The sequence below is a fragment of the Marmota flaviventris genome, chromosome 1 (assembly GCF_047511675.1).
Source record: "Marmota flaviventris isolate mMarFla1 chromosome 1, mMarFla1.hap1, whole genome shotgun sequence".
Classification (NCBI taxonomy): Eukaryota; Metazoa; Chordata; class Mammalia; order Rodentia; family Sciuridae; genus Marmota; species Marmota flaviventris.
The window spans coordinates 91,220,003-91,233,291 of NC_092498.1; the positions used below are offsets into that span (position 1 = coordinate 91,220,003).

Here is a 13,289-nt window from a genome sequence, read left to right on the forward strand (position 1 = left end):
GGCTAAGGCAGGAGACTAACAAATCTGAGGCCAGTCTCAGCAGCTTACCAAGACCCCATATAAAAATTAAAAATAAAACAGCTAGGGATGTACCTCAGTGGTAGAGCATACCTGCGTTCAATTCCCAGTACAAAAAGAAAAAGAAAACCTATGGGAAAAAAATGACAAAATGGCATTTAAGTCTGCCATGGCTGAAGGTTGTCATACTTGGTTTAAATTTTATAGATTGTTTAAGCAACTCTGGGAGTTAATGAAAGAACACAAGAAAGATAACTGTTTTCTAAAACTTATTAAAGACAGCCTGGTCACATCACAGCTCTCTCATTTACCTTACTTCAAATGTTTTACCATTTGAGATACAGGTTGGAAGCAGAATTAAGAATACCATAATATAATTGGAGGCAGTGGCACACATTTGTATAAAACAAAGTTGAAGAGTAGAACTGTGCCATGGAGAGAGAAGCCTGCCACCTGCTGACAGAAAAACTGTGTTGTACAGATTTCCCTGGTGGCTGTTTTTAAGTGTAGGAAAAAACCTGCCAGGTAACACATTTTAAATAAATGTTTATACTGAAGATACAAATTATAATCTTTAAAAGAGAATAAGGATTCCCCAGCACAGTGGCACATGCCTGTAATCCCAGTTATTCAGGAGGATCACAAGTTTGAGGCTAGCCTGGACAGCTTAGTGAGATCCTATCTTAACATTTTAAGGGGAAGGTCAAAAACTCTACCACTCAAAGGGCTGGAGTTGTGGCTCAGTGGTAGAGCACTTGCCTGGCATGTGTGAGGCCCTGGGTTTGATCTTAAGCACCACATCTACTGACAACTAAAAGATATTAAAACAATAACAACAAGAACTCTACTTCCCAGCGTGAGGGAGGAGTTGAACTCCTGACTGGCAAAGAATACAGAAGGTGGACCTCAGTTCTCCTAGTAGACCTCAAACTGCAATAAATTTGGAGACGGCATTGTCTCCTTTATCTTTGCTTAGAGATAAGCCCACTCTCTCCTTGAGAATGCTGGCTGGCTGTTTGAGTCTCAGGTTGTTTTTACTTTACCCACTTCCACTCTACTGTCATTTGTAATAAAGTTCTCTTGCATGGTAAAAAAAAAAAGGGGGGGGGGATGGGATGTGGCTCAGTGGTAAAGCACCCCCGGGTTTAATCCCTAGTACCATGAAAAAAACAAAACAACAAAAATATTGAGAACATTCAAACTACTATGAAAATTAAGAATAACCCAAAACACTGCAAAAATTATAAAGTCCTATAGAGTTTACCTCTATAATCTGTCTCTTTTCTGTCTTCCTCTTTCTACTGCTTCCATAGCTTTTTAGTGTACACTTGGCTCAGCTACCAGTTTAATCATACTAAAAGGCATTCCAGATTATGTCACTTATTTTAAAAACCATATGCAAAGACTCTTCAGAAAATTTACCACAAATATTCTCATAACAAAGATACTGTGCAATGTGACCACAATATATTTTTTTTAATCTTGCCTTTAAAAAATATGAAAGTAATATAGCCAGGCACAGTGGTGCACACCTATAATTGCAGTGGCTCTGGAGCCTGAGGCAGAAGGATCTCAAGTTCAAGTCCAGCCTCAGTAACTCAGGGAGACCCTGTCTCAAAAAAATAAAAAGGGCTGAGAATGTGGCTCAGTGGTAAAGTGCCCCTGGGTTCAATCCCCAGTAACCTCCCCCACCAAAGTAATACATGCTCAGGATATTTTAAACAGTGTGAAATGGTATTTATTTATTTATGTGGTGCCAGGATTGAACCCATTTTGCCATTTTGTCATTTTTTTTCCCATAGGTTTTCTTTTTCTTTTTGTACTGGGAGGACCTAATCACTGAGTCACATTCCCAGCCCCTTTTTTGTTATTTTATTTAGAGATGGTATCTCTGAGTTGCTTAGGGCCTTGCTGAATTGCTGAGGCTGGCTTTGAACACACGATCCTCTTGCCTCGGCCTCCGGAGCTACAGAGTATGAAATGTTAATTAATGAAAAGATTGAAGTCTCCTCAGACTCATTCTCCTAAATTCACTATCACCTTTAACAACCATAAACAGTTTCAAATGTATGCTTCCAAAAATTTCCAATGGCACACAAACATGTATATTTCTTTTAGAAGCACAAAGGCCATGCAACTTGTTTTTTCCCTTCAGTCACTTTCTCTTTCTTTCTCTCTCTCTTTTTTTATTAAGACTTTGATAGGGGGCTGGGGCTGGGGCTGGGGCTGTAGCTCTGTGGCAGAGCACTTGGCTCACATGGATGAGGCACAGGGTTCAATCCTCAGCACCACATAAAAATAAACAAAATAAATGTATGCGGTCCATCTACAACTACAAAAATTTTTAAAAAGTATATTTTTAAAAAGACACTGATGGATCTTTATTTTATTCATTCATTTGTATGTGGTACTGACGATCGACCCAGTGCCTCACACATGCTAGGCAAGTGCTCTACACTGAGCTACAACCCCAGCCCATTGGTCACTATCTCTTGAGTTTCTGAAAATGTTAACTTACACAGATTTATTTTAAGTTACACTCATTTCATTATGTAAATCCATCATGAGTCATTTAATCAATATATGTAAATTCAATACAGTAAATGAAAGTGCCCATTTTTCTACATCCCCATCACCATGCTTTCTCTTTTATATGGTAATTGTCTGGCAACCCTAATTCTGAGTATTTATGAGCAAATAACCATAAAGTTTCGTGACATATGAAATTTGCACTTTGCAGGTGGTAAGAATATGGATTGTATGAATGGTTTATTTCAGCAGTTATCAAACTTAAACATGAACTGGAATCAACTAAGGACAGTTTCCTCAGCCCAACCGCTTTCAGTTTGTCTGGGATGGGCATAGAGAGTTTGCAATATCTAATATGTTCCTACCTGAAGGTGGGTAGAGAGCTATTTTTATGAAACACTGGCATGTGGGACAGTATATATATTTTTTTAATATTTATTTTTTAGTTGTAGTTGGACACAATACCTTTATTTATTTATTTGTTTTTATGTGGTGCTGAGGATCGAACCCAGGGTCTCGCATGTGCTAGGCAAGAGCTCTACTGCTAAGCCACAACCCCAGCCCTGTGAGTCACTATATTTCAAAATAAAGTTCAACCCTTCTACCAGTGAGCTACATACCTATCCCTTTTTAAATTTTATTTTGGGGTAGGGTCTAAATTGTAGAGGCTCGTATTTGCCATTCTCCTGCCTCAGCCTGAGTAGCTGGGATTATAAGATTACAAACATGTACCACCACATCCAGCCAACAATTGCCCTACTGAGGGAAATCATGTCTACCCCTCATCTACTAATCAGTGGCTAGAGTTGTTAATCCAAGGATGGAAAGTAGAAAGATTTGAGGATGTGATGGCTTTTGGCCACTGTTTCTGGACAAATTTAAATGTTAGTAACCAGTTCCAAGGAGGTTTCATCTATAATACAAATGAATTAATAAGAAAAGAAATAAGAAAGGGGCTGGGGTTGTGGCTCAGTGGTAGAACACTTGCCTGGCATGTGTGAATCATTGGGTTCAATTCTCAGCATCACATAAAAATAAATAAATAAAGGTCCACTGACAACTAAAAAAATATTAAAAAAAAAAAAAAGAAAGAAATAAGAAAGCCCAGGCATGGTGGCACATGCCTGTAATCCCAGCAGCTCGGAAGGAGAGGCAGGGGGATTGTAAATTCAAAGTTAGCCTCAGCAATTTATCCAGATCTTAAGCGATTCAGCAACAACCTGTCTGTAAATAAAATATATATATATTTTTAAAAGGGGCTGGGAGTGTGGCTCAGAGGTTATGTGCCTCTGGATTCACTCCACAGTACCCAAAAAAAAAAAGAAATAAGAAAAAGAATCATAGAACTGTAATTGTTTTAGGAGGTAATTATTTTTAGCTAACAAAAACAGCTCATTGAGATAAAATTTTTCAGTAAAGTTGAAAATGTGGTTAACTTGTGGCATGAGGAAAACGCACAGGAAATGTGACAAATGTGATTTGAAAGAACAAAGTCATATGGCCTGTTACAAATATTCCCATATTTGGAATATTTATTTCAATGTTTATAAACACTGAAAATCCAGGGATTCAAGGTGATCTTGAATATATGCACTGTCAATGTTATGAGTTTAATGTACTTATATTTTATCCAAACAGCACTAATTGAGCGCTGGGGACTGGGGATGCAGCTCAGTGACAGAGCACTTATGAGGCCCTGGGTTCTATCAGCAGTAGAGGAGTTGGGGGGGACCTACATGATAGAAACATGATAGTGTTAATTCACTGATACAGCAGTTTAAATCTTATTCCCCCTCCCTTTTCTAAATATAGGCTCAGTAATAGGCTTCACAATACAGCACAAAGGAAATATCTGATATTATGTGAAGATAGAGGAAAGGAAGAAGTTTTGCTAGAAGTTCATCTCCTGGAAAGAAATATGCTTATGTTTCAAAAAACAGCACCCTGCCAGGCACAGAGGCACATGCTGTAATCCCAGCGTCTCAGGGGCCTGAGGTAGTAGGATTGCGAGTTCAAAGCCTGCCTCAGCACCAGGGATGTGCTAAACAACTCAGTGAAACCCTGTCTCTAAAAAACAAAATAGGGCTGGGGATGTGGCTCATTGGTGAGTGCCCCTGAGTTCAATCCCTGGTACCCCCTGCAGCAAAAAAATGGGGATATGGCTTAGTGTTAAAGCACTCGCTCAGTCCTGGGTTGTGTGAGGCCCTGGGTTCAATCCCTAGCACCACAAAAATAAGTAAATAAATAAATAAATAAAATGCAAAGAGTCACTTGCTGGTTTTCTCCATTGTTTTTCCAGTGGCTGCTCAACCCACTGCAAGTCACAGACCAACTTCTAACCTTGGAGCAGACTGACAGTGCTGATTCTGCCCCTTCTTGGGAACAATTTCCATTACTTCACCTCTAGCAGTTTTCGACTGTCCTCACTGAACATGCTTTAAATGTTGGCACTGCCAAATTTTCTTCTTCTTTTTTTTTTTTTTTTGTACCGGGGATTGAACTCAGGGGCACTCAACCACTGAGCCACATCCCCAGCCCTATTTTGTATTTTATTTAGAGAAAGGATCAACCTGAGTTGCTTAGCACCTCACTTTTGCTGAGGCTGGGTTTGAACTCGGGATCCTCCTGCCGTGCTGGGATTACAGGTGTACAATACCACACCTGACTTCTCCTTCCTTTTTGCTATAAAACTATGGATGAGAAATCATATCTTTCCTGGTATTACGCCGACAGGCTGGACATTTGGTAGATACTACTTCTAGTACCAGTATATCGCCAGAGTTCCATGCTAACATTTTCAACTGCTGTTGGTAATAACAGCAAAAGGTATATGTATATGTATGTATGTGTGTGTGTGTGTGTGTGTATATATGTGTGTGTGTGTATGTGTATATATATATATATATATATATATATATATATATATATATATATATTTGTTCGTTCGTTCGTTCATTCATTCGTTCATTCATTCATTCATTTATGTCATTTCTACTTGGTTCTGCCTGTCCCCATTCCAGTACAGGGTGGTGAACTACTGAGCTACATCCTCAGTCCTTTTTATTTTGAGACATGGTCTCACTAGATTGCCCAAGCTAATGTCAAACTTCTGATCTTCCTGCCTCAGCCTCCTAAGCAGCTGGGATTACAGGTGTGCACCACCACACCTAGCTTGATTATTCCTTAATCACATCAAATTTAATGACTTAACATGAACTTATTATTTCATATTTTTCCTGCCTCCTTTCCCGATTGCTCTTCAAACTTGACCCTTTCCCTGCCTTCTATCTTGGTTAACAACAGTTAGAATCAGTGCTTACCTGGTAACTTTAAAATCATCCTTACCTATAATTAAAACCCTTTATTTAATGATTATAAATAATAAACTCTCAAAGATAGTGACCATGTTCCAAGCACTGTTATCTCATTCAATCTCCACAACTAACCTTTAACTACTTTAAAGTTCTATTATTATATTCCAATGAAGAGGAAAAAAATGGAAATCAAAGAGGTTAAGTAACTTACAGCTTAATAAGTAATAAAGACTAAATTCAAAGCCAGGTTTGCATTAGTTCAGGGTCTGTGCTGCCACAAAGTTCTGCTGATTTTATCTCTAAAATGTTTTGTCTTCTGATCCCTTACTTCTATCCCTACTGCTAACTGGGGTGGTTTAAAGTCTCAATCATCTTTCACAAGGAATAATGCCAATAGTCTCCCATCCCATTTCCTTCCTTCCAGGCTGAACCCCTACACTAAATTATCTTCACAGAAGACTTTGGATAATGCAACTGTCTTGTTTAAAAACAAAGGGTTTTTGTAAGATAGGTACAATTATTATCACTGGGTTCAGTGATAATAATTCAGTTCAGTTTTTTAGCCAGCACCAAAACCCAAAAACAAACATATACATAGACACAACACAAACAAACTATTCATGAATCTTTGCTTCCTTCAAATTAAGGGGCAAACTATTTAGAATGTATTTACAAGATTCGTACAGCTGGGTTTTTTATTTTATTTATTTATTTTTTTTGTAGTTGTACAAGGGTAATTGTGGATGGACAGCATGCCTTTATTTTATTGATTTTTGTATGCAGTGCTAAGGATCAAACCCAGTGCCTCACACATGCTAAGCAAATGCTCTATTACTGAGCCACAATCACAGCCCTACAGCTGAGTTCTTTATCCACATTCCCTATCCCATTGTCCCCCACTATACATCCTTTCATGATGCAGCCACAATACTCCTTGTCCCTGTGCCTTAACTCTTGCTCCTCCTTGTACCTTTGATACCCCTTCTCTATTGGTTGTCCTGTTAAATGGCTGACGGCTTTGCTTAACTGTCAGTACAATTCTGTAGTATAACATTCATTCTAAGCAGATTAAGAAGTGACTTACTAGTGTTTAATAGCACCACCTTCCAATTTCTATTGAGCTTTGTGGATAAAAGCCTTGTTTCTCCAAAGCTGAGGTGTGGTTCAGCGGTAGATCATACATATATGGGCCCTGCATTCAATCCTTAGAACCAAAATAAACACATAAACAAATAAAAAGCACTAACTCCACATTTAAAAGACCAGATGGTTTAACCCTTGGCAACTCATTTCTGTATCTATAAAAATGAAAGGTAAGAGTGGGATGTGATAATAATTGTACCTATCTCACAAGGAATACACCACATTAGATCTAGGTTTGGGCAACATATTAAATAATAAATATTAACCATTATTATTATGGTTGTTTTACTTAAAAGTCACTTGCATTTCTCCTATCCTATACTGTAAAATATTTGAGGTCTGCTACTGTGTTTCATGCACCTTTATATCCCCTAAAAGTGTTTATTATCACATGCTATAGGCACTGCACAAATGTTTGTTGACTGAATGCATTTTTAATTGAATAATGTCAATCAGTTCACTGACACTCATATTCATCAACTTTGAGATTATGAACATTTACAAGTTTTTAACCTAACATTCATATTACCCCAAAATCACAATAAACAAAGAAAATGAAAGACCTACAGAAAAAAGTAGAAAGTAGCCAAGACCCTGCAGCACAACTTGTAATCCCAGCTACTCAGAAGGCTGAGGCAGGAGGTTTACAAATCTGAGGCCAGCCTGGGTAACTTAGCAAGACCCTGTCATAAAATTAAAAACAAAATGGGCTGTGGATGTAGCTGAGTGGTAGAGCACTTCTGGGTTCAATTCCTAGTACCACAAAAATCCAAAAAACAAAACAAAAAGAGCATGAAGTTACTTATATATCCCAAAAGCCACAAACAACTTCACCTTGAGGAAAAAAAAAAAAAAAAACAAACACAAAATATTAGTTCAATAACTAAAATGATCCAGTTTTCTAAAACATATTTTAAAACCTAAGTAATAGATATAGGACAATGAAATACCTTAGATTTAAGTCTCATCATTGTTCAGTGAATAGAAGAGTATAAATAACTTGCTAGATTAAAAAAAAAAGAAAATAAAAAACAATGAATCTGGCTAAGATGTATACAGTTTACAAATATTCTAAGTCTTGTGTCAAGGACTTACTGGCCTTGCTCTAGAAATTGACATAGAATGAAGAAATTACACTTGAAAGAAAAATTTTAAGTCTACAGTCTACACCCTGAATGCACCAAAGATCATCCTGAATGAAAAAATTTTTGAAAACAAATAATTATAGGTGTCTCACATGTATAATCCCAGTGACTCAAGAGACTAAAAGAAGGATCTCAAGTTCCAGGCCAACCTCAGCAACTTAGCAAGACTTTGTCTCCAAATAAAAACTAAAAAGGGCTGGGGATGTACCTCAGTGGTTAAGTACCCCTGGGTTTAATATCTAGTACCAAAAAATAATTAAACAAATAAAAATAAAATAAATATTTGAAGGGCTAGGGCTGTAACTCAGGGGCAGAGCACTTGCCTAGCATGCATGAGGCACTGGGTTCAATTCTCAGCACCACATAAAAGTAACAAATAAAACAAAAGCATGCTGTCCATCTACAACTGAAAAAAATAAAAAAAATAAAATAAATATCTGAATCTAGTGATATAAATATGATTACATAAATAATTATACAGGGGAGAATAGACCAATATCCTGCATAGAAGAATTTCTAATAATTTATGTAGATACTCTATCCTCAAGCATGTGGAGCATTGCTGCCCATTCTGAAAGTGGATTTCTCAGAGTGACTTCATTCCAAAGAGCAGAGCATGGAAGGAGGGGAAGGAGAAAGCCCACAAGCACTACCTCAACCAGGTGATGAGGTTAAAGCTGTTGGTTTGATACTATGGACCCTTGATATGTGATGAAAATAACATGGTCTTCCTCCTCAAATCCCCAAACTCAGTTAATCATAAAGAAAAAATTTTAGACAAAACCCAATTGAGGGACATTCTACTAAATATATGACCACAACTATTCAAAACTGTGAAGAATGGCTAGCAGTGTAGCTGAGTGGTAGAGCATGCTCTACCCCCAGCACAAAGAAAGAAGGAAGGAAGGTAGGAAAAAATGGGTGCGGGGGAGGAAAGAAGACACAAGGAGTAAGTATAAGGAGCTATGCACACAGGGGATCCTGGGACAGAGGACATCAGGTAAAAACAAAGGAAATGTGAAAAAGCAAAGTTATTTAATAAATATCAACATTTATCCATTATAATTAGTTATTAATTATAATAAATGAACTATTAATTATAACAAATGTATTTCTAATTATTAATTATACAAATTATAACAAAATGTTCTAAAATAAAGTTCACTTAAAAAATGAAGTATCATTAAAAAAAAAAAAAAAAGAAAAAGAGGTCTATGCCTGTAATCTAGTGGGTTGGGAGACTGAGGCAGGAGGATCCTGACTTCAAAACCAACCTCAGGAAATTAGCAAGGCCCTAATCAACTCAGTAAGACCCTGTCTCTAAATAAAATACAAAAAGGACTGGGGATATGGCTCAGTGGTTGAGTGTCCCTGGATTCAATCCCTGGTGTGGGGGGGAGTATCTGAGCAGAGTATGGTGGTGTATCCTGTAACCCCAGCTACTCGGGAGGATGAGGAGGGAAGATCACAAGTTCAAGGATCATAAGTTCAAGATCAATTCTAAGAAACTTGATAAGACCTCTCAAAAAGGGGGGGAGGGGTGGGAAAGAGCAGGAAATGACCTTCAAAAACCTATTATCAGTATTAGACATTTTCAAAAAAGATAGGAGAGGTGGCTGAGGATGTTGCCCTGTAGTAAAGCACCCCTGGTTTCCATCCCTATTACAAAAAAGCGGGGGAGAAGTTTTTGACTATGATAAAATTAGTAATCTTAAAGAGACGTGGGGCATAAGAAAGAAATTTATTCAAACCTGCTCGATTAATAGGTAGGGTGGTTGATACATAGTCTCAGGTAACATGCAAAAGGATGACCGATTAGACTTGGAAGGAAAAAAACAGCCAACTTCAGGCTGGGGTTGTGGTTCAGCAGTAGAGCACTCGCCTAGCATGCTCGAGGGCCTGCGTTGGATCCTCAGCACAACATAAAAATAAGTAAACAAAATAAAGGTATTGTGTCTAACCAAAAATAAATAATAAAAAAACAAAACAAGGGCTCGGGTTGTGGCTCAGCTGTAGAGCGCTCGCTTGGCATGTGCGAGACCTTGGGTTTGATCCTCAGCACCACATACAAAAAATAAGTGAAAAATAAAGGTGTTGTGTCCAACTACAACTAAAAAATAAATAAAAAACAAACAAACAACAACAACAACAAAAACAGCCAACTTCATTTAAAGTGGCTCCTCTTATCTCTGCTCTGAACATTTCTAGCATGTCTTCTGACCGACTTCCTCTATATATTTAGTTTGCTACCCCACAAGAGATTTCCGCTGAAGCATGTACATCCCACTGGCAACTCCCCTCCATCTCTCAATTAAGGACTGGAAGAGCAGGGCATGGTGGTGCACACCTATATCCCAGTGACTGGGGAAGCTGAGAAAGGAGGGTCACAAGTTTTAGGTCAGCATGAACAACCTTATTGAGACCTTATATTTCAAAATAAAAAATAACAAGAACTGGGAATATAATTCACTGGTGGAGCACCCGACTTCAACAGCAAAACAAAACAACTGGAAGAGAAAACGAACCATTTGCAGCAAGTCCCAGAAATCACTTATTTTCCTATCCCACTTTGATTAGGTAGTTACCTCTGGTTGCATTAGCTGTGAGTAGAGCTATATATGTCCACTGGACATTCATGGGTTTGGATGGCTTCTTGGAGGTAAGAGATCAGGAGATAGGCAGAGGAGACCCCCTGTAATAGTCATTAACCAGGACCGAAACCCACATTTTGGGCCTCCCAGTCGAATACTTTTTCTATCTGAATAATCAACTTATTAAAATTACTAAAGCGCACAATGGCATAAGCCTGTAATCCCAGCGAATCAGGAGACTGAAGCAGTAGGACCTCAAGCTCAAACCCAGCCTCAGCAACTTAGAAAAACCCTGTCTCAAAATAAAAAGTGCTGGGGATGTTTATCACTGATTAAGCACTCCTGGGTTCAACCCCAGGTTCCAAAACATTTTTAAAATAATTTAAAAAAATAAAATTACTGAAGTTAAAAAAAAAAAGCTCTTTCCAGATTTTCCATTGAAAAGCTGCTAGCAAGACACACACATGTCACACTCTGCATTAAAATAGTGTACTATGTATACATGAAAGATTTAACAAATTTCTACAGTACAAATAAGCAAAAGTTAGCATCCTTGAAGAATCTTCATTATTTTTCACAAAGAAAGCAAACTCTTCCTTAGGATTCTCTGAAGGACCTGTCCACAGTTTAAATACCTATAGGAAGATAGGGCAATTATTTTCTCACATAAGTAGAATAAACTTTGGTTTTGGGGCAAAGGAAAACTACTGATGTTCACTAACCAGGACAAGAAGAATAAAATGAAACTTCTGAGACAACTTTGTTACTCTAAACTTACAAAGGTAGAGAAATAAGGTATAATAACCCAAGAATAAACCAATTCAGAATGTAGTAATATTATTGGAATATGAAACACATGTTGTTTTTTTTTTTATTCCTATATTCAACCTTGTGCCATGGAGACCAACAGGTTTTTTTGTTTTTTCTTGGTACTGGGGATTGATCCCAGGGGTACTTTACCACTGAGCCACATCCCCACCCCTTTATATTTTGAGATAGGGTCTCTAAATTGCTAAGTCTGGCCTGGAACTTGGGAGCCTCCTGCCTCAGTCTCCTGAGTCGCTGGAATTACAGGTGTGTGTCAACAGGACAAACCATCTCTTTTATTAATATCGTTACTATTCGTAACAGTAATAGATTCTCACCTTATTTGTCATAAACACTTGATCCCCAGGTGTTCACATGTACAGCACACTATCAGGAGTATATTTAGGATGCACTCCAGTAAATATATTAGACTTCTCATAGACGTGGTTAATCTAAACAAACAACAAAACTGAACTAAACATACCCAACTTCGGAATAACAAATTACTTACAATGCACCTCAAATGGAATTCTCCAGAAAAAATGTTTAATAAGGTTGGAAATTTCCAAAAAAAAAAAAAAAAAAAAAAAAATTCAAACATTTTTGCAAGAGCTTTGGAGAAAAATGAGCACAAGGACACTTCGTGGGAATTTGACACATGAAGGAATAACATTTCAAATACAAAATAAACTATTCTGAATTCCTACTGGTTGGGCTGGCATTTCTTTAAAAACAGTGAAAATGTTACATTTTCATAATGTATTTCATGGCAGCCCCGACATAAAAACTCCTCTCTGGTAATTCGAACTGGGTTAGTTGCAACGGTTTGAGCAGGTGCAGTCCAGAGAAAGACTTGCAGTTTATCCTTTTATCTCTTGAGAAACGGGTTTTGCAGCACGAGGTAGTTGCTCCCTGGAGCATCTATTCTCTGCCCTGTTCGTCCAAACGGAGAAAACAAAGGACTCGATCCGGGAATCGAGCCCAAGTCACCAAGCCGCGGAGTCGCCCAGCGCGGGACCCCGAAGCTGTATGCCCCTTAGCTGGCGAGGCCCCAGCCTGATCGATTACGCACTCGGCGCCCCTTCGCACTGCAGCAGCGGCACGGTGCTGGCAGGCGAGGCCGGACGGACAGCGGCGTTGGTCCCTTACGCACTCTCGGGGCGCGGGGCCCCCACACTCACCATCTCGATGATCTTGGTCTTGCGGCCCGTCTTCCTCTTCAAGGTGAATATGTACTGGGCGAGCACCACCCCCGCCACCAGGGCGCACACGCTGGCGCTTGCTACCGCGCCCACCCTAGCCACGGCTGCCCGATCCATGGACAGGCCCTAGTGTGCCGTCCGCCCGGAAAAGTAAAGGCCACTAGCCAAGGCTGCGAGCCTCGGAAGCGCGGGAGCCGTGCACGCCGCAGAGGCACGACGCCCCGCCCAACGCGCCGCTCTACGCGGGCTCGCCCCGCAGAGGCCCCGCCCACGAGGACCGAGGGGTGGGGCCTGCGCCCGGATCCCCCGTGGGCCGTGGGGCTTTCCCACAGCCTGGTTCTAAGGAACTGCCACAAACAGAGAGAACTGAGTTAATTCTCTCTGCTGAAATCTAGTAGGCAGTGCTAACGAGCTCCGCCCAGTCGACATCGGATTCCGGTCGCGGCCCACCCAGAAACCGGTCTCCGCCTCCTGGGCCTCAGCCTCTCTGGACTACAGCCCCCAGTAGGCTGCGCGGCCGCAGCGTGTGACTTGCGCAGT

General features: G+C 39.5%; 1 protein-coding gene across 4 annotated transcripts in view; it reads right to left on the reverse strand.

Annotated features, from left to right (window-relative positions):
• The window catches only part of Nt5c3a (5'-nucleotidase, cytosolic IIIA), a 50,691-nt gene extending 37,707 nt beyond the window's left edge, over nucleotides 1-12,984 (reverse strand). The window contains exons 1-2 of one of the 4 annotated variants that reach the window (XM_027939681.2): nucleotides 12,729-12,806; nucleotides 11,886-11,999 (exon numbers count right to left, since the gene is read on the reverse strand). Coding sequence is in view for 2 of the 4 variants with exons in the window: in XM_027939677.2 (XP_027795478.1) it covers nucleotides 12,729-12,866 (138 nt within the window). In the remaining 2 variants the exon portion in view is untranslated. Of the gene's footprint in view, nucleotides 1-11,885; nucleotides 12,000-12,728 lie in introns of all 4 variants that reach the window. The other 3 variants (XM_027939677.2, XM_027939676.2, XM_027939679.3) reach the window with 3 other exon arrangements.
• Between the last annotated feature and the right edge of the window lie 305 nt (nucleotides 12,985-13,289).